General features: G+C 38.3%; 4 protein-coding genes across 6 annotated transcripts in view; 2 read left to right on the top strand and 2 right to left on the bottom strand.

The window, feature by feature from the left end:
• The first annotated feature begins 178 nt into the window (after positions 1–178).
• On the top strand, positions 179–5828 carry fu (STKc_STK36 domain-containing protein fused). The gene is made up of 11 exons (XM_065488191.1): positions 179–430; positions 2373–2486; positions 2538–2683; positions 2743–2922; positions 3595–3739; positions 3966–4062; positions 4118–4220; positions 4277–4817; positions 5110–5428; positions 5480–5667; positions 5728–5828. The coding sequence occupies exons 1-11, from the start codon at positions 320–322 to the stop codon at positions 5782–5784; spliced, it is 2001 nt and encodes a 666-aa protein (XP_065344263.1). The 5' UTR covers positions 179–319; the 3' UTR covers positions 5785–5828.
• Positions 601–1807, bottom strand: LOC135942194 (uncharacterized). Its single transcript, XM_065488192.1, has 2 exons — positions 1564–1807; positions 601–1064 (listed from the first exon to the last, which is right to left on the bottom strand). The coding sequence occupies exons 1-2, from the start codon at positions 1692–1694 to the stop codon at positions 686–688; spliced, it is 510 nt and encodes a 169-aa protein (XP_065344264.1). The 5' UTR covers positions 1695–1807; the 3' UTR covers positions 601–685.
• LOC135942192 (synergin gamma-like) lies at positions 5814–12401 on the bottom strand. Of its 3 annotated transcripts, none has more exons than XM_065488187.1 (11): positions 12242–12401; positions 11974–12115; positions 11757–11924; positions 11564–11698; positions 11297–11359; positions 9973–10453; positions 8807–9342; positions 7908–8552; positions 6882–7023; positions 6678–6829; positions 5814–6190 (listed from the first exon to the last, which is right to left on the bottom strand). In XM_065488187.1, exons 1-11 carry the CDS (start codon positions 12250–12252, stop codon positions 5999–6001), a joined length of 2667 nt encoding a protein of 888 aa, XP_065344259.1. In that variant the 5' UTR covers positions 12253–12401; the 3' UTR covers positions 5814–5998. The 3 variants fall into 3 exon arrangements, with proteins under 3 accessions (XP_065344259.1, XP_065344260.1, XP_065344262.1); XM_065488188.1 differs by having other exon boundaries at positions 11564–11695; XM_065488190.1 differs by lacking the exon at positions 11297–11359.
• A 5532-nt stretch (positions 12402–17933) lies between these two features.
• Positions 17934–18470, top strand: part of SerT (Serotonin transporter) — a 36370-nt gene continuing 35833 nt past the window's right edge. The window contains exon 1 of the mRNA XM_065488370.1: positions 17934–18126. The gene's annotated coding sequence lies outside the window, so the exon portion shown is untranslated. The remainder of the gene's footprint in view (positions 18127–18470) is intronic.

The following is an 18470-nucleotide window of genomic DNA, read 5'->3' as shown; positions in this document are numbered from 1 at the left end:
TTAAAAATCTGTATAGGCTAAAAAGTTATACTCGTTATAATTATTTATAAATATTGTGAAAACATCTGACTATCGTAATTGATTTCGCGGCTCGCAGCATCTCTTGTCCTCTTCTCTCGCTACGCCTCCAGCGGATCTTTCTGAACTATTTGAGTCAGTTGCCAGATGGTACAGATCTAAACCGTAAAGCGTAAACAAAGGAGATCTTGATATCAACAGCATGAAATTCTGACACTGTTCTGACTTGATGACGGAAGTGAAAACAAATCTAGTTTGAAAATTAACATTTGTTTGAAAGCAAACAATCCTTACGTTCAACATGGAGAAGTATGAAGTTTTGGGCTTGGCCGGCGAAGGTTCTTTCGGTCGCGTGTACAAAGCAAAGCAGAAGGACACGCAACAGTTTGTTGCCTACAAAGTCATTAGTAAGGTAATGTATAATATCAAGAGTAACCATTTATACATGTTATGTTTGTTTTTATTTTATTTTTAATTTTTATCTAGCGTTATCTATATTGTATATTACATATGTGTACTATGTTTATTATTCAAAATACACAATAATTATATTAGTGTATCTATGTATATGTTTATTCATTTAAAAACATAAAATAATCATGTAATTCACTAACTAACATAAATTAGATAATCGCTTTTAGATTTTGTGCAACCTTAACCATTATTCTCAGCCTGAATAACTGAAGTGAGACATCATCAGGGTAACAATCATTGAAAACAGGATGCCAATGGCAAAGGCAGTGGACACCAACGGGCTCAAAACTTTGTCGTCCTCTGCCACAGGTTTTTTTAGGCCAGCACCTTCGGCAGGGTTGGCCATTGCGTCAGGTTGGTCAAGCGGTGCGAATTCCAGCAAGCTACCGTCATTGGCACCAGCTCTGTTCAGCTGCAAGTACTGCAGAATTCTCTCGAGTTCCTCCTGAGCAGGGTGCAAATCACCAGCGCCCGCCTCTTCGTGACCCTCATCTGCGTCCAAAGCAGGGTCATCGGCAGCTTTTTCCTTGGAAAAAGCCTTTCTCATGTTGTCGGAAATGGGCAGGGCAGACCTTTACAGATCATTACAATTCATTTTTATTAATTAACGCGGATTCGTACAGAGCAAAGTTAAAATAAATTTGCTAACGACAATTAGCAGTAGAAAAAATTTAAAGTATCGCACAGTTATATCTGCATTAATCAAATTAGGACCTAATCAACAGTTCAGTTTTAGAATTTGCCAAATCGTTAAAAAAATTATCAGATTGATCGTGTTTTTCGCTTGATTTTGATTCCTCTCGTCGCGATCTATTTAGCGGCGTGTGCGAATTTTGAGGTTAATTACCCTCTTAGCGAAATCAATAATTATTTTAAATACGTAAGGAGACATAATGTTCACCACTTAATTAGTACATATGCCGAGTTTCTCATAGTTTTAATAGGCAACCTGGGAAAATTTAGCTCTTTCCAAATTTCCCGAGAGTACTTGAGCTAGAAGAATTTTGTCCCCGGAATTTTTTAAACCATTATGTATCCACTTTAATAAGAAAAATACAAAGACTTTCCTACCTGTTCGGGCTGCGTGCCTTTTGGGGTGTTTTCAGCTCTGCCAGTCCCACAGGGCTGTTCGTTCGGGACCTTATCCGCTCAGACCTGCGAATTCCTTGGTGATCACTGTTTCCAGTCTTAGGAATGTCCATTCTCTATGTATGCTGCTGTTAAACGAGACTCTAATCTGAAGAATTATTCGTGTTCAAATCTGGTCTTATTACATGCAACAAAGCGAAATATCCAGTGTGTCTCAAACGATATTGTTAATCATTTCTTTTGTCTTTTGGTTTCTATGTGGTTATTGTCCTATTTACTGTCGTTATTTTTATCTATGCTTTATGTGTTCATTCACTTTTGTGGATTACATAGTTAAATAAACTCTCATGATTATTCGTTTCTGATTGGCACACGACATTATGAAAAAATACCGCGCCACTCTTGCAAAATCGTATAGAATTTACTAACTAAATTTCAAGATTAAATGTAAAAGTTTCAAATTATCATTAAAACCGCCCTATAGTGTTTTCTAAAGAGTTTAAAACAACCACAGTTGATTTAAAATAATTCTATGTTGCTGAGCGTTAGTCTTAAGCAACCACTTCTTACCGCTAGGAAATGGTTTTGACTGTTCTTTTAAAAATTAAATCCTTAAATCTTAGTTTAGCTAGATCATGCTTTTAAACAGGTGAATTGTAAATTCAATTGAGTAGCTAAATACAACTCACCATGAGCACTACTTATTTTGAACTGTAAGAAACTCAACGATTGGATTTCTTCAACAAGAGTCGTTGATTGCTTAATATAAAAATGTCATAATTCTGTTGCAGCTGGGGCGTTCAAAAAAAGAACTAGACACCTTGAGACAGGAATGTAAAGTACAACGGAATTTCAACCATCCAAACGTAATACAGATGATAGACTCGTTTGAGACGGATGGAGATGTAATTTTACAATTAAATTCCTTAATTAAATATTAAAAAAAATTCTCACAGATTGTTGTTGTTACTGAATTTGTTGATAAACAACTTTACGCACTCATCAACTCCGAGGGGCCTATGCCAGAGGAGCTAGTGCGGCAAATTACATGCGATTTGGTCTCTGCTCTATTCTACTTGCATTCCAACAGAGTTCTGCACAGGCAAGAATATCCTAAATTTATAATCTGTGGGATTAAAATGTAATAAAATTGTGTTACAGGGATTTAAAGCCGCAAAATATTTTGATTGACGCCTTGGGCAAGGCAAAGCTATGCGACTTTGGTTTTGCGCGGCACATGGGCCGCGGGACAATGTTGCTTACCTCAATCAAAGGGACACCACTCTACATGGCTCCTGAGTTGATTAAGGAGAGTCCATATGACCACAATGCAGATCTTTGGTACGTTTTAGTAATTTACAAGAAAATCCCACAGTCCTTCCTCCATAAAATGCAATTGTTTGCATCAAATGTGTTAACATTATTTGTGATGGAATGAACCTCTAGTCGAAATCTAAATAATTTTGCCATATCCATACAAATAAATGCAAATATCGACATCATTGTTAAAAGAGATGCGAGAACTTGGTTCATTATATCTTGATGAACTACTGATCTTTTAAAAGTTCGTGAAATGCACGTGTTTTTTTAAAACGTAAATTTTGTGGGAGATCGTTCCACATGCGGTAGCTCTGAACTTAGATTTTTTAAGATTAAAAACATGGAAAACAATTATTTTTTTATCTGAGGATGAAATATTCTTAAACTTTAAATATTACCAAAAGAAGTTTTTATTTTTCAAAATATTTCAATCAGTTGGAGCAGCCACATTTAATCTACGCCTAAAAGTTGAAAAATGGTAGAAAAATCGAGAAAAAGTCAAAATTACCCATAACATCACTCAATTTATCCCGTCCAGGAGAGTCTGCATGCACCAAAACTGGACAATAACTGCCCGTTAAAATAATAACATGAAGAACGTCTGATGCAAAAATTGTTTTTTTATTTCAGAAGGTATTTGGGGTTTCCTCGTTATTCCAAGCAATTTCAAATAATGTTTTAATCCTCATTCAGGTCCCTTGGGTGCATTGTTTACGAGCTCTTGATCGGCGTTCCTCCGTTTAAAACCTCCAACGTGATGCATTTAGTTCGACTTGTACACAATGAGCAGATCAAATTTCCCCAGTTTGCGTCTCAGGATTGCATTTCCTTCCTGCAGGTACTTTTAATTTTGTTGATGTTAAACTTGATATGAAATGCAGCTTTCATGGTGTATAGTGAGCTGTTTATTCCCGTATTTGTACATTTTTTATATATCCTGAGCAAGACAAAACAAGATAATAATCCGCTCGCCACACACCAAGGAAGCTGCAGTTACTTTCAACTGAAATATTATGACATCCTTATGTGTGTCTGCCTTCTTGACAATTTTGATTCATTTGTAGGGCCTGTTGCAAAAAGACCCCAGAGAACGATTGACTTGGCCAGACCTGATTTACCATCCTTTTTTGAAGGGAGATGTGCTTGTTCAGCAAGATTTAGGTTTGCTCTTTTCTTTAACCTAGAGAAACCTCTAACTAATCAATCAATCATTTAGCTGCATCCCTACCTCCTCTCACTGAGCCCCTGTCTGATTCGCAACAGCTATTTAAGGAAACGCAACGGCAAATTTTGCTAGACAGACAACCTAGAGGTTCAAAGTGAGTTGTGCTACAGTTTAATTGTCAATGAATTTAACTGATAATTGATCTTTCAGACTGACAAAATTCGTGGAGTATTTCAAGCAGAAAGTTTCTCTTGAAGAAGGCAATGTTAAAACTGTAGACGGCGAGCCAATGCAGATAAGTCCGAGCACGACTCCAACCCCGGACAATCCTGCCAACTCGAGTTCGCAACGTGTGCACACCAGCAAATCCAGAGAGAAGAAAAAGAGCAAGAGCTTTGAGCCTAAATCGCAGACGGAAGAAAGTGAGAGCGACGAAGAGAACCAAGTGCAAAATTTTGAGTGGCTGGACTATTTGCACCGCAGCATGGAGGAGGTCTTCAATCACGACCTTTCGTGCGTCTTCAAACCGCCTTTGGTGAAAGTTGCCACCTCACCGTTGCTCAAAAGAAATTTCTCGCCGCAAGTGTACAATTCTGTGGCGTGCCTGTTGATATTGCCCTTCATAACGGAAGACAGGAATAGTACTAGACTGAAAACCTTGCTTGAGTCGTATGCAGAGTCAAATGTGGTCGATCTACTGGTCCAGGGCATGTGGACCTTGCTGGCCAAGAAGAAATCTGAGCTGGATGAGGTTTGGATTTCAATATTACTATCAGGGTTGGGAATTAGAGTCGTAGCTGTCTCATTCATATGGCAAACATTGTCTCATTCAAACATGGCAAAAATTCACACTTCATTTTGGTAGAAATGCAAGAAGTAGAAAATGCCAAATTAAGGTTCATGTATGATCTAGGTTGTATTCATATAAAAAAAGAAGGAAAATCGTGCTTCGTTTACTGTAACAACAAACAAGTGTAGACGGATAAATATTAATGTGTATACACGTTGTCTCAAACACATAATATTATTATTGTTCAATCTAGTTTGATTTGGTGAAGTCAAAACAACTAAGCTCAGAGCGGCTGTTGGCGATCGAAAATATCATCCTGTTGCTGAGCTACCTTGTCTACAAGCAGCCCTACCCAAAAGTGGACATTTTCCTGAATCAATTCTGCAACGCGGTGAAATCGAGAGGCTCTTCGTTTGCTTTGGTGACCAGACACCTGCTGACCCTGAGCAAAAGGAGACCAAAAATTGTCTCAGACACTCTGTCAATTTACAACCACATAATCAGAATTCTCCCCTCTCAGTCCTTGGTTGTCTTGGAGGCGATCATTGGAAATAGTGCCACTAAAGCAAAAGGTAAGCGTTTTTCTTGTTATATACAATTGAATACAGTCCAGTAATTTTTAGAAAAAAAGCAAATCGACCTTGGGAAATTCTTGGATAGTCCGAACGCAATGCTCCGTTTAAACACCTGTGTTCTTATCCGCTATTTGACTCGCAAATTCGGAGCCAGCCCGTACAAATACTGGGATGAGAGCATTAAACAAAAGTTGGTGCGGAATGCCAAGGAAGACACGGATCTCAAAGCGAATGTGGTAAGATTTCAGCTTTGTTGGCTAAAATCTTTACTTCAACAAGATCAATTATATTTTCAGGCAGCAGGACTTGCTGTTGAAGTAATTAAGAAACTGGATCTCATTACCTCAGCGTGAAACAATGTAAGAGAATAAAAAGCTGAGCATTTTCTTGTATATTGCATCAATAATTTTTATTTCTAAAACTTCAACAGTTTGTTGGAATGTTCGCATTTTAACAATATTCAAGTAGATTTTTATTTAAAACGTAATAATTTAAAACAGAGTGCAGACATTATTCACTTAAACGTGCAAGTTTTTGAAAAGAGCACACCTGACTAGAAAAGCTGGTCTAAGGTACTAGAATGGCAGGAAGTTGTGCGTTTATACAATTGAGCCAGAGATTTGCGCAGGCTGCGTGGTAGCAGTTTGAGCCAGACCGAACCAGTGCCATCGAACCGACTGCCGTGTCCTCGACTTGGGTTAGACAAAGAGAGCAACTATTCGTGCTCTCGCGAAGCACATTCCAGTGCTCGTCTTTCACCTAGGGTGCAGAGAGACATATTTATTCACTTGGCCAGGGACGTTTTGAGATGGAGAGCAAAATGTAAAAATGCACTAAAAGCTCAAGAATGACAAATAAAGGAACAAAATATTCTAATGTAATAATAAATTGCACACAAGTTAGCCATCTATAGGCAGTATGAGAAATCTACCGCGCGTTCTTACCTCGCACAAAGTATTTCCAATTTCTCAGTGCAAGAGTACAAAAAATATTGCAAAAACAGGTAAAATACACTGGGATGTAAATTCCTAGCAACTAAAGAGGTACATTAAAGTGAGTGTGTATATAGTTTTGGCACATAAAAGTATCAAATTAAATTTGTACTACAAATACTCGTGTAATGCTACATGAACTCTTCTGAACACACCAAATTTCATTGAAGTGACCTTATTTAAAAGTGAAAAATTGTTACGTTTAGGCGGGTTTTTTATACGAAACGATTTTAGTAATGGAACACAATACTTACTTCAAGACTACTCTGCTCTAAAAACGGCCTCAGCGTGTTCCACACACTCTCAACCTCCATTAGCAGTGGCTCAAGCAAGTGCCTTGAAGCAGGCAACAGCTTTCTGGACGCGACGTTTATCCTCTGAGTTACAAAGTAGACTTCCAATAAATCTGAATTAAAAAAATTGTCAGGAAGAAGCATTTTTTAAGTAGCAATACATACTGGCCAAATAATCTTCTCCTTGCTTAGAAGTAACGACCTCCTCGACTACATTGGGATCATCAATCGCCAGGAAAATTTGTGCTGCTGCCTGGAGTAAGTGGATGCAGCTGTGTAGACACTGCTTCCATTCCATGCCCTCGTCCTTTGAAATTAACAAAATGAAAATTATCCTAAACAGAAAACCAGCAAGAAATGTTAAGTTAATTATGTATTTTTCTAAAATCTTTGAAAAAATACTGAAAAGTGTAGGTCAAAAGCTCAGAGGAGCAGGAGCAAATCTCTCCAAGTTGATAACGATATTATCTTGTTCCAATTCAAGAAATGAAAATGACTATAGGCCATTAAAAAACATTTTATTTTAAATTTTAAGTGAGCCTTTTTCAAAGTTATTTTAATTTTAAATGTCCGACAATCTTGAGATTAAAAGTGCTAAGGGAAAAAACAATTTGCATTGATATCATTATTTCTCAAAACTTATGTGAATTAAACAAGTAAATACAAGCTTGAGTAAAATCACAAGAAACGACAGTTTAAAATAGTTAGGAAGTTTTTTGTGTAATTTTGCTGCTTTAATTTCCAGGCTTTTCATGATGCAAAAATTAAATTGGAATAAGGGTTATAGTTTCTGTAACGTTTTTTCTCACTTATTAAAATAAAAATCATGAATGAATAGCAAAAATGTCTTTGTGAGATGCGTGAGATGAAAAAAGTGAGAAAGGGCACCACTTCTGGCAAACATTGTGATAAAGTTTACTCGTGAGAGTAAATCTAAAATGGACCTAAGCTAGTGCGATATCACGGTCTAATTAATTACTGTCTTATAATTAAAAGAAAATTGATTTACTTTCACGAGTTAGTCTTTTTTGTCAATTAATCGCCCTTTGCCTACACCTCGTTTGACTTCCCTTTGTGTTAGATATCACAGAGCTAAATGCTATCGCTTTAGAGTAAATAAACAAATAATTAGCATGTTAAGGACGGTATTTATACAACTACTTGTGCCTTTTCTAGAATAAGTAACATTACCTGTTGTTGTTGTAGTTGAGTCTCCCAACCGATTTCACTTCCAATTTTTAAGTCTAGCAGCCCTCCACCGCCGCCACCATCTGGGGAAGACGACGGGCCGGCACCACCAACGGACAGGGAGTCGAAGCCACCAAGCTCCAGACTCGCGACAGACTGGGTGTCAGGGGTGATGGTGGAAGAATCCTTGATTTTCGATAGGTACGGCAAGACAGACACGTTTGTGGGCGTTGTCGGACCGATAAAGTCTCCGAAATCGTCTTCATCTGCAGGAATGTCTGGAATGTTGGTCACAGGCGTTTGCTCTAATGGAGTTGGTTCTGATTTCCAGAACACATCATCGATGCCAGAGGACTTGTCTGCAAAGGCTTCAAAAGATGCATTCCAGTCTTTGGAAATCGGCTCAGGAGGTTTGTCGAAATCAAAGCCAAAGTTTTCAGGCTGCGTCGGAGCGTTGTTGCTGGCTGTTGTCTCACGTTTTGATAGCTCCGCAAATGAATCGTCAGCAGACAGGAAGTCACCAAAGTCATCTTGTGATACAGCAGGTTCCTCTTTGAGGAGGTCTACCGCAGTTGTGGTCGGAGGCGTCGCAGCTGTTGACAGGCTTCCAAATTCGAGATCGCGAAGAGCGCTGTATTTGTCGTCATCCTAAAATAAAACACAGAAATGCACAGTTGTTTATTAATTATTCAAATAAATTTGGGGGGGATGAGAAAAAATTGCAGATAAAAGATTTTTAAAATTGTATACTCAGTTGATATTGCTAGATAAAATGCAAACAATAGGTTCTCTAGCATTTACAAATTAATTTTTGGATAGCTAACGCCAATAATTTGAGAACGGTACATAAAAAACCTGCTGCTGTTTTTCTCATTTTAAGGCTTAGGTGATGTGTACGATACCTTTTTCATATTAACTGGCGTAGATTCAGCAGCAACAAATTTGTTCTCATCAGGCTCGGTTCTTATCACAGTTTCCTTCAAAAATTGAGGAGCAGACGCAGACACTGGGGACTTGTCCCTGACAACGCACTTTGGAAAGAGCTCATCGGATTTGAAAACGTCCTCTTCATTGTCTGTCTCACTTTTCCTGGAGCCTGACGAACTGGACGGTGCGGTGAAAGAGTAGTTGGCGAGACGGCTGCCAACCTCGCGGCTTCCTTTCCCGTTGCTTGACGGTTTCGGGGTGAACACAGGCGAAGTGGGTGGCGACTCGAATGAGTTGAAGCCGAGAGGACTGTCGCGGGAAGCGATCGAGGAGCGGTGCTGCTGACTGCCTTTGAACACGGGGCTGAAGTCGGACACAGAGATGCTGTTCGCGGGAGGCGCTGCTTGGAAATCAGAAAAGTCGTCGTCCAGCAGTCCAGCAGCGGACAGAGGGGTTGACGAGACTTGCTGCGAGATTGTTGGCAGGATGTCCTGCTTTTCTGGCTTGACAGCTGAAATGTGTTTCTAGATTAATTATTGCTAGAGCTGCGAATATTAGACCATTTGTTTATTGAATTGATTTCTGAGCTTTCACTTATCATTGGAGCATCAAATGAGCAAGAATTATGCAATTCAATGCCAGTTGAAACAACTAAAATTGACTAAAAATATAATGTAGATATTTGGTTGGCAAGAGAAATATTTGGACTACTCAAAAATATTTTTTTGATCTGTTTATGAGTTAAATCAGAATACAAAATTTAATAAAATAAACACTAATTAATAAGTAGAATCCTGAAAATCCAGGTTAGTTTGTCGTGTTAAAAATCCTTTCTGCAATCTGGGACGTTTTTTTTAATTAACTGTGTAATGACGAAAAAATTAACCATTCAAAGCTTTTGAGTTTAAAATTTGAATTAATAGCATAGTCATTAAATTAATGAAATTTTGAACAATTTAATATTAGATAATCTAGTACACTTTGTTGTTTACACCAAGAGAGAACATAATACCATATTGAATAAGCACATGATCGATTTCTCAAGTTATTAAAAGGAGGTTCTTTTCTTTTTAATCACGAGTTGGATAAAAATTAAATCACGAAGCTCTAAATAACAAATTAAGGCGCAGTTCATATTTACCCAATAAATCCTTAGCTGGAGCAGCTGGAATCGGCTCAGGGTGGTGAAGTACTTGCGGTGTTGCTGGCTGTGAAGGTTTGGCCTGCTGAGGCGCGGAGAAAGTCTCAAGCTGCAGGGACGGAACCGGCGGCTGTTGGACCATGGACAGGACGGCGATGTTGCTGAAGTCCCTGAGCCCATTTTGTGCAAGGGCGACCAGCGCGAGGGCCACGTTGAGCTCCGACCTGCTGAGGACACCAGGAATGCCAGTGTTGGCCAAATTCCAGATGTAGCCAAGCGAGTCCCTTGGCAGGCCACTCGTCACCAGCACCGCGAAGATTTTTCCCGTGTCCACGAGTTCACGTCCATCCGCGCCGGGAGCCTTGCTCAACTCCCAAACGCGTCTATAGACGGCAGGAAGAAGGTCGGATGCGTCCGGTTGTAGCCAGTAGGGCAGATTTGGAGCACCGACCGGGCTGGTCAGACCAAAGCCCGCCATGCCCTACAAAATTATACACCAACGATTGGCAAGATTATTTATAGGGTTGTGAATTTTAGACATTTTTTGACACAAATATTCGACTATTAACTTGAACCTTGATGAAATTTCTTTTTTAAATCTCATTTTGGCTCTTTTATGAAAGGTTACATTATTAGAATATAAGTTACGTAAACATAATTTTCAAAATACCTGTGACAGCCAATGCAGTAAAAAATCGGAATTATTTTTCTTAAACCGAATCATTCTATAAGAACAGAAAAATGGAACGCAATTTCTAAATAGGCATTTGTTCGCAAAAATAATTGGAAAGGCATATTTCATTTTGAAAAATTTAAATTCTATAAATTTCCGGATTATATCTCAGATACTTTGTTTTTTTTTAAATTTTGTACATTGTATTTTATGTAGAGGGCTGGATGTTTTAATTCTAAATGGGAAATCAAAAGAGCTAAAATGACATTGTTATTAACATTTCTGGATTCTTGTATCAATAAATTAATTTGTAATGTTGCTTAAGGTTAGTTTGAATTTGCTAATATTGAACACAGGAAAATGAAAATCACAAAGAAACCCGATTTTTATTTTACTTTGATTCCCAAGGAGCAGCGAATTGATATTTTGCTGCGCTTTCATAACCAACCTGAGGCAGGCCATTTAGGAGTCATGAAAACGTTCCGGAATCAATGTAAAAGGATTGAATTTACAATATTTCTCTAATTTGATTGGGATAAGCTCAGAAAAAGTCGATTGTCTCAATTTCACAGCCCTATAATTATTTTGAACGTGCAAGGAAAACGACACAAACACATGCTTTTAAATAAGATGCAAGTAAAATAGTCTCACCTCTGAGCTCATTTCAGGAGGGACATGAATTTCCTGGGGAACTTGTTGCATCAATTTATCTACCTACATAATGCACACAGAAAAATCAGCAACAAAGAGTAAAGGAGAGAATTGCAAATTATGAGAAGACATTCTTGGTTTTTTTAGTACGCAAGCAAGGTTATTAAATAAAAATCAGACAATGATGCAGTTTCTTGAAAACGTGATTTAAAAGTGAAACAATTTGCAGAAAGATCAGCATTCGAGAATAAATATTCATCCAAATACCTGGAGCTGCACGGGCGCCGATTTGTCTGCAAGTTTGGCTGCTTGTGCTGCAGACACCTGAGGTTTTACTGTAAACGTTTCCTTCTTTTGCAGCAGATCGTCGATTAAAGAATCTGCGCTCACTGGTCCTGGCTTCTAACAATCAGATAAAAACACCAATTTTGAAACAAATTATTTAATCAATCTAGCTTGCCTTGAACGAGCCTGCCATAGCCCTCAACTTCTGCTGCTGGGCCAGGTAGTTCCTGTCCTTGCCAGAGGCTTGGGCTGCTGCACCAGGTTGCTGGTGCATCATCCGCACTGGGGTGGCAACACTTGCCGACACTGACGGCACCATCGGAATGAAATTCATCTGGCCGACCTAGATAATATCCTGATTAATTGTTAAGCAAGATGCCGAGATTACAGACCATTTGCTGCTGTTGAGGGTTCCACCCTTGGTGACCCTGGTGAGGAAGGTGCGCTGCGAAAGAGGCGTTCTGCTGCAGTTCAAAAGCAGACGGCATCCCCATGGAGTTTTGAGGCCGAGGTCCTTGCCCTTGGTTGGGAAATCTATAAAAGATAAATTTGAATTTTATGTAAAAGAGGGCATCGATAGAAAAATTGATCAATATGTACTTCAACAATAAAAGCGCGGATTCCAAAATGTCAAAGAAAACAAACAATTTTTGTGATTACCTTTTATCCATCTTGCCAACCAGCTAGACGACAAAAAAATATCGTTTGTTTCTAAAATAGCGGAGGGAAGCGTAAAAATTTAAAAAACATTGTAGTGCCCCATCAGCTGGGATTCACTTTCTTGTTTCATGACAGCTCGAGCTGGAGGCTGGAGCTCGATTCTCTCCTGTTCTGAAGTTGTCCGATTCCATGCTAGGTGGCAGCACAATATCAAACCAACGCGGATGGGGAAATATCGGGGAATTTACTTAGTCTTAAAATAATTGATCTATAAATTTATATGCGTGCCGTTTTAAACGCTAAGGTGTGATAAAATTTTATCATCAAAGTAATAAAAACATAAATCGAAGGAAAATTAGGTAAAATTGGCTTTTATTTTTGGATATTTATCATATTCTTTTAGTGTTCTCAATTAATCTCGCATGATTGATTTAAGGAACCACACAACATTATGAAACTACATCAAAACAAATAAATATCCAGAATTCGAATATTTTCCAGACATATTTAATTTTTAAATTGTTCGAAAAATATGAAAAATATATGAAATGGGCAAACATGTTTTTTCTTTTGAATTTTTAATGGAAATACATTGTTTTATTTTATATTATATCCTATATTAAACACAATTAAACTATTAAAATGGTTCAAATATTGTTATTCATTAAGGGAATTTAAGGAATAATGACTAGACCGGTAGAAAAAATTTAAGGAAATAAATCTCTAGATGGAAATTTTTTTTCCGAATTTCTATGCTGGATGAATTTTGTAAAATTTTGCAAATTGTAGAATTATTTCATTTCTGTCCGAATAATCTTAGAAAAAAAAATCATCATCTTCTTAAAAATACCCTATCCTAAAAATCATCAATGGTTTAAAGCCAATTGTAAATTTATATGCTTTGCATGCTTGTGTTTAATTGTTGGTAAAGTCAAATTGAGCCCAATCCCAATCACATAGATGAGCAACACGTTTGCAATATGGAATAACTGCTCTGGGTAATAATATGTGTAATTGTGGGACTGGAAGGCTGCTGCATGCTTGCGTTTGACTTCACGCGCTTGCTGGAATCCGGGAGGTATGCAAATGCAATGCACATCAACTTGCTACATAGCTGGTTTGCCCTTCTTTTGAAAGCTTGGTCAATAAGCACGGCGCCATACTGTCCTTAAGCATGGTCTGGATTATTGAGCCAATTCCCATTCCTCAATGCACAGGACGCGACGAGGTGAATAATTTTCTGGCAATCTATAAAGCTTGGAATTGGAACAAATTGTGTTTATAAATTTGGGAATTTCAGGTTTTCCTGACAAATGAGACGACAGTTTTTAGACGGTTTTAGGCTGCATTTGTACTTCTTTTAAGACAAAGAAAGAAATATGCACACAAATTTAATCTTAAAATTTAAGAAAAATACTGAATGGTGCTTCTCTGCGTGGAAAATTAATTCTGGACGGTAGCTAACAGTGAATATTCTATGAGGGAAAACTCATATGACACGTTCTGTACAGCAGCTCTTTCGGTCCCGCAGGCTTCATCAGCACTACTTATAAAATAAATTCAAAACCACAGCAGTATAGCTGCAGAGAATGCTGATTCGGCGATCGTCAAAAACGTCAGGCTTCATTCATTAGTGAGTAAAATCCAAAAGAGTATACAAATGACGAAATCTTGTCAACCCCGTCACTATAGCCATTTTTTCAAATTTTGTTTCCACACATAGTCACATTTTTATAGTTACAATTCTTTTATTTATTGTTACTGTATATTGTTTATAAATTTAGGACAGGGTCAAATTGAAACGGTTTCTATAGCAAATAAAAAATATTTTTGATAAAAACATTTCATATTTGGATTTGGGATATTATTTTGGTCCAAAACGTTTCCCCAAGCTCTTTCTGAAAATTTAGACTTGTATTTGGCGTTTTTAAAGTTTTTATCTGGTTCGCAAGTAGTGATATATGGGTGGTTTTGGGCTCCGAAGACAGTTTTGGGTGTTTTTGCATTGTCAAAAGTATTAATATTGAGTAAATTTGTGCTGAATTGACATATAAAAAAGTCGTAAATGATCAGCCCGTACTATACCCATCAAATATAAATACTGTCCGGCCTTTACATGAATATTTTCACGTTTGATTTGGCTACTTCCTATTTTAGAAAATTGAATCTGCAATAAAAATGCATTTTTTTACATTCACTGTTTGAGAGATTTCATTAATTTAAATTCCTTCAAACTACCTTTTAGACTTATTAAGAAGCTTGAAAACTATACTTTGAAGCGCATTCAAAGGATCGTGAGAGGAGGAAACTGCAGCACGTCTAGCTGAAATTGCTGGGAGGAAAAATGAAGTTGGAGAAAAATAAAGGAAAATGCGATGACGCGAGGCGAAGAGATACACATATATAAATGCTTGCATCTCTCTCTCTCTCTCTCTCTCTCTCTCTCTCTCTCTCTCTCTCTCTCTCTCTCTCTCTCTGACACCCCCTGAGCGTTTTCTCGCTGTTTCATTTGACAAAATACAGCTTTTGCACGCGAGCGGAAGGAGGGCTCGCTCTGGGATTACATTATCATGAGAGACACGGGAGAGAGCCAGCAGCTACTTTAGAAATCAGCAGATAAAAGAGAGGATGAGGTAATTGATTGCTCGTAATACTACAGAGTGCTCCATCCATACATAAAACACAGGCGCATGAGTGGAGACGGAGAAGCGCGCGCAACGAGAATCTCCGCCGATTTTCCCTCCCGACTCTTCATAGATTAAAACGCGCCGCTTTGTCTCTGTTCTCGCGAGCAAAAACTGACCGCGGCCAAACAAATGGTCAACCGGAAATTAGGCCGCACTCCACTGACTTAATCTGCTTTTCCGACGGAATTATCACAGAGACATGAAAGCTGGTGCTGATATGGAGCTTCTCGCGGCGGAAGCCAGAAGTTCAAATTAGCGCTCTAATTAGAAAATAACATAATATCGTAGCGACTGTTTCCACATGTTATGCAAAAACCCTTTGGTCAAAATATATTTTCGAAAGAGGCCTGAATCTGAATGACAACCTTTTTATACTTTATAACCCGCGAATCTGCTTCACCGTTTGAAATAATCAAATACCTCAAAACTCATAGGCGCCCAAATCTTAAGCTAAATAATTTCTCTCTAAAAGAAGTCATAGAATTAAGTTTTTTAAATTTTCCTGTACTAAACTTCTATTTTTCCTCTTATATCTTCTCAAAAAATCTACTTTTAAGTGGTCAACTGCCACCAGCAGTTAAGATGAAACAGAGGGAAACAAACGATTTTTTAAATTAAAAACTTTCTTTTAAAAATTCCTCAATTTGTTTTTTGCTGTTCTCAATGATTTGTGAAATTACTTAATTCATAATCAAGTTTCCCTGGTCTTGAAAACCATTTGAAAGCAAAAACAGCATTAAAATAATTTGAATAGGTCTAAATTAACGATTTAACAAAAAAGGCATTTTAAAACAGAATAGCGTATAATGCACAATAGAAAATACCGCATTAATAAGCACATAATTGCACTTACTGTAATACTGATTAATTTATATTATTACTAAAATAAGTTGCAAAGAAGAGAGCACTTATGCAACATCTTTACTCGGCTGGTTCGCAGGTTGCATAGCTCTTTTATTAATTTATTTATTTCGCAAGAATCGGCTCCCAAGGAACAATAAATTTGCTCCCCAATAAGATTTCAAATCTAATCTTATCAACGGAAAAATTGCGACATTATACTGCTTTAAGTTTTTCGCAATCGGGGCATCAGCAATTATTGACATGCGAAAAAAAGCATGAAAGGCGAGGTCGGCACGGCCAAAAATACACACAGTACTCGCAACATGCACATTGTATGCGTGCCGCGCGATATCACCGCAGTCTTTGTGTGTAGTGCGGCCGCGACGTCAGGAACACATGTTTTGGCGAAAATAATTGGCGGGCGGCGCACGACAATGAGGGTAAAGGTCAGTCGTAGGGTCGGCGCGTATTTTGATAAGACGGGCGAGGGAGAGATGACCCGCTTAACCGTATCACTGGCCGCAGATTCTCATTTGCGTCGTTCAAATGCCATTAAAAGGCCCGGCGCGCGCGTGTATTTCAACGCACCATTGTGCGTACGCCGGCCGCGGGACACAATTTTGTTTTAACAAAATGTGCGTCAGGAAAGGCAATAAATCTTCGCGTCAGCCTCGCTCGGATAGCTTGCTACGTTTTCGAAACGAAAGTTATCACAGCTTAACATTCTTCGACTGGCTTTGGCTTGAAAGTAAGTAGTTAATTTTGTACATTTGGCTTGAACATAAACGGTGAATATTTAGTATCTATATACAGCGTTGTTTTCTTTTTTAAGGAAGCAATTATTCGAAACATATTATTCTTTATCAAAATACGAATATGAATTTTGCGTACAGTGTTGCAAACGATAACGTTAATCCACAAAAACAATAAACAGGTGTCTGAGAAAATATTGGCTCATCAATACGTATACATTTTAAGGTCTATTTGTTTGGAATTTAAACAAAAAATACCTACACGTTTAGAACAATAAACAGACTTTGTTACCAACAAGTCTAGACATTGAAAATTAAAAACAACAAATCAGTGAAAGAGAGTGCGTTTTCGGATTTTCCGGGCGTATAACGATTTCGGCTCTCTGGTTGATTAAACTATAATACAAAAATTTCAACAGTGTGCAACTAAAGTTTATAAATTGTATGCTGATATCAGTTTTTTAATCAAGGGTTAGGCAAGTGACAAAAATACATACTTCCCGTAGATTCAAATAAGTTTTTGGAATGATTAAAATCACGAGTTAAACTATTCGAGGATTACGAGAATTGGTAAAACGATAATTTTCTACATTATGATCACTTAACCGCAACAAAAACTAAAATCACCGATATTAGTGCATTTTTAAATTGTTTTGGTTTATTTGTATTTGTTGTTTTTCCCTTTCTGCATAAGTTACAAGGACAATTGCATTTTCTGATTAATACACAATTTTGCAACAGTTGCGTTTTCATTTCAAACCAAAAATCTAATTTTGTTGTTTTTTCTTCATCAATTTCATCAAATAATGAATGTTTAGTAATTTATTTATTTATTATTTATTTTTGGTGCTATGTTTGAAAAGACCAGACTTTTCAAACTGTCTATTAAAAAAAATCAGGAAACCGTGGTGTTCTTAATAATCTAGAGATGAAACTCAATTCCTCTTCACTCAAGTTTCATAAAAATAATTATTGAGGGAGACCTACAAGGAAAAAGGTCCGACGAGAAATGACTCTTTGAAACTGTTCACTCGGTGGGCAAACGTGTTAAACAAACCCTGTGGAGCAAAAAGGGCAGAAAGACGGAATGCAGCCGTCTTTACACAATAATAAAAAAGACAAAACAAGAGGGCGAGCAGGCAGGACGAGAGAAAGGAAATTAAGAGAGCGCACGGAGGAGCGAGCGAGAAATTGGCAAGGAGGGCAGCTGCCGCAGGAGAAGAAAGCTCTCCGTTGGTCGCCGCCACCGCCGTTGCTGCTGCCGCCGCCGCCGCCGACGTCGTCGGTTCCCCTCTGCGAGCATGCACAATAAGTGCGGAGCGAGAAATTTTTGCAAATTAAGGCGCGTGAGGGGCTCCGGCCGGCCGGCGGACGGGGGGTGTCGGGGAGGGGGCGCGCGCTCTTCGGGAGGTGCAGCGGGCAGGCAGGTTGTCGGCGGTGCCGCGCGCGTCCTGCCCAGAAGACTCGACGGGCATGGGCGCTGCGCCACCGCCGCCGCCGCGGGCACCTGCCCCTGTCACTTAGGCCGCCGGCGGCCACCCTCACTCGCACACCACCCTCGGCCGACCGACCCTGCTCTCGAACAGCTCGCTCTCGCACCAAAGTGAGTACAACGCCTCTTTCACTTCTTCTTTGAGTCTTTTTTATTGTATATATTTATTTTATATTTTATTTTTGTGGTGAAATGTTTGATATTTTAGAAAGTATTTTCTAAATGTAGTAAAAAAACTCTGATTTAGGAGGGAATTCCTGTTTTCAGGAGGACTTTTTACTCAAAATTTAATAAAATAGCGACATTGATTGTATCTATAAAAGTTGATGGGATCTGGTTCTTTTATATTTAGCTTTTAACGTTCATAAATGGGAACTTGCAAATTGAATAAGATTAGTTAACATGACAGGAAAATTTGATTTAAAAAGCAAACAAAAAATATAAGCAGCAGTTGC

Source organism: Cloeon dipterum, chromosome 4 (assembly GCF_949628265.1).
Source record: "Cloeon dipterum chromosome 4, ieCloDipt1.1, whole genome shotgun sequence".
Lineage (NCBI taxonomy): Eukaryota > Metazoa > Arthropoda > Insecta > Ephemeroptera > Baetidae > Cloeon > Cloeon dipterum.
The sequence above is the reverse complement of the archived record's forward strand: the minus strand, read 5'-3'. Positions and strand labels throughout refer to the sequence as shown.

What these genes read in the sequence shown, in the direction of transcription:
- fu (XM_065488191.1), top strand. Translation starts at nt 320, where the DNA reads ATGGAGAAGTATGAAGTTTTGGGCTTGGCCGGCGAAGGTTCTTTCGGT. An exon ending in ATTGCATTTCCTTCCTGCAG is followed by an intron (nt 3,740 to 3,965) that starts GTACTTTTAATT and finishes ATTCATTTGTAG; the next exon opens with GGCCTGTTGCAAAAAGACCC. An exon ending in TAGTGCCACTAAAGCAAAAG is followed by an intron (nt 5,429 to 5,479) that starts GTAAGCGTTTTT and finishes AGTAATTTTTAG; the next exon opens with AAAAAAAGCAAATCGACCTT.
- LOC135942194 (XM_065488192.1), bottom strand. Translation starts at nt 1,694, where the DNA reads ATGGACATTCCTAAGACTGGAAACAGTGATCACCAAGGAATTCGCAGG. An exon ending in AAGGCACGCAGCCCGAACAG is followed by an intron (nt 1,065 to 1,563) that starts GTAGGAAAGTCT and finishes TGATCTGTAAAG; the next exon opens with GTCTGCCCTGCCCATTTCCG.
- LOC135942192 (XM_065488187.1), bottom strand. An exon ending in CGGCGCCCGTGCAGCTCCAG is followed by an intron (nt 11,360 to 11,563) that starts GTATTTGGATGA and finishes TGCATTATGTAG; the next exon opens with GTAGATAAATTGATGCAACA. An exon ending in AGGAGAAGATTATTTGGCCA is followed by an intron (nt 6,830 to 6,881) that starts GTATGTATTGCT and finishes TTTTTAATTCAG; the next exon opens with ATTTATTGGAAGTCTACTTT.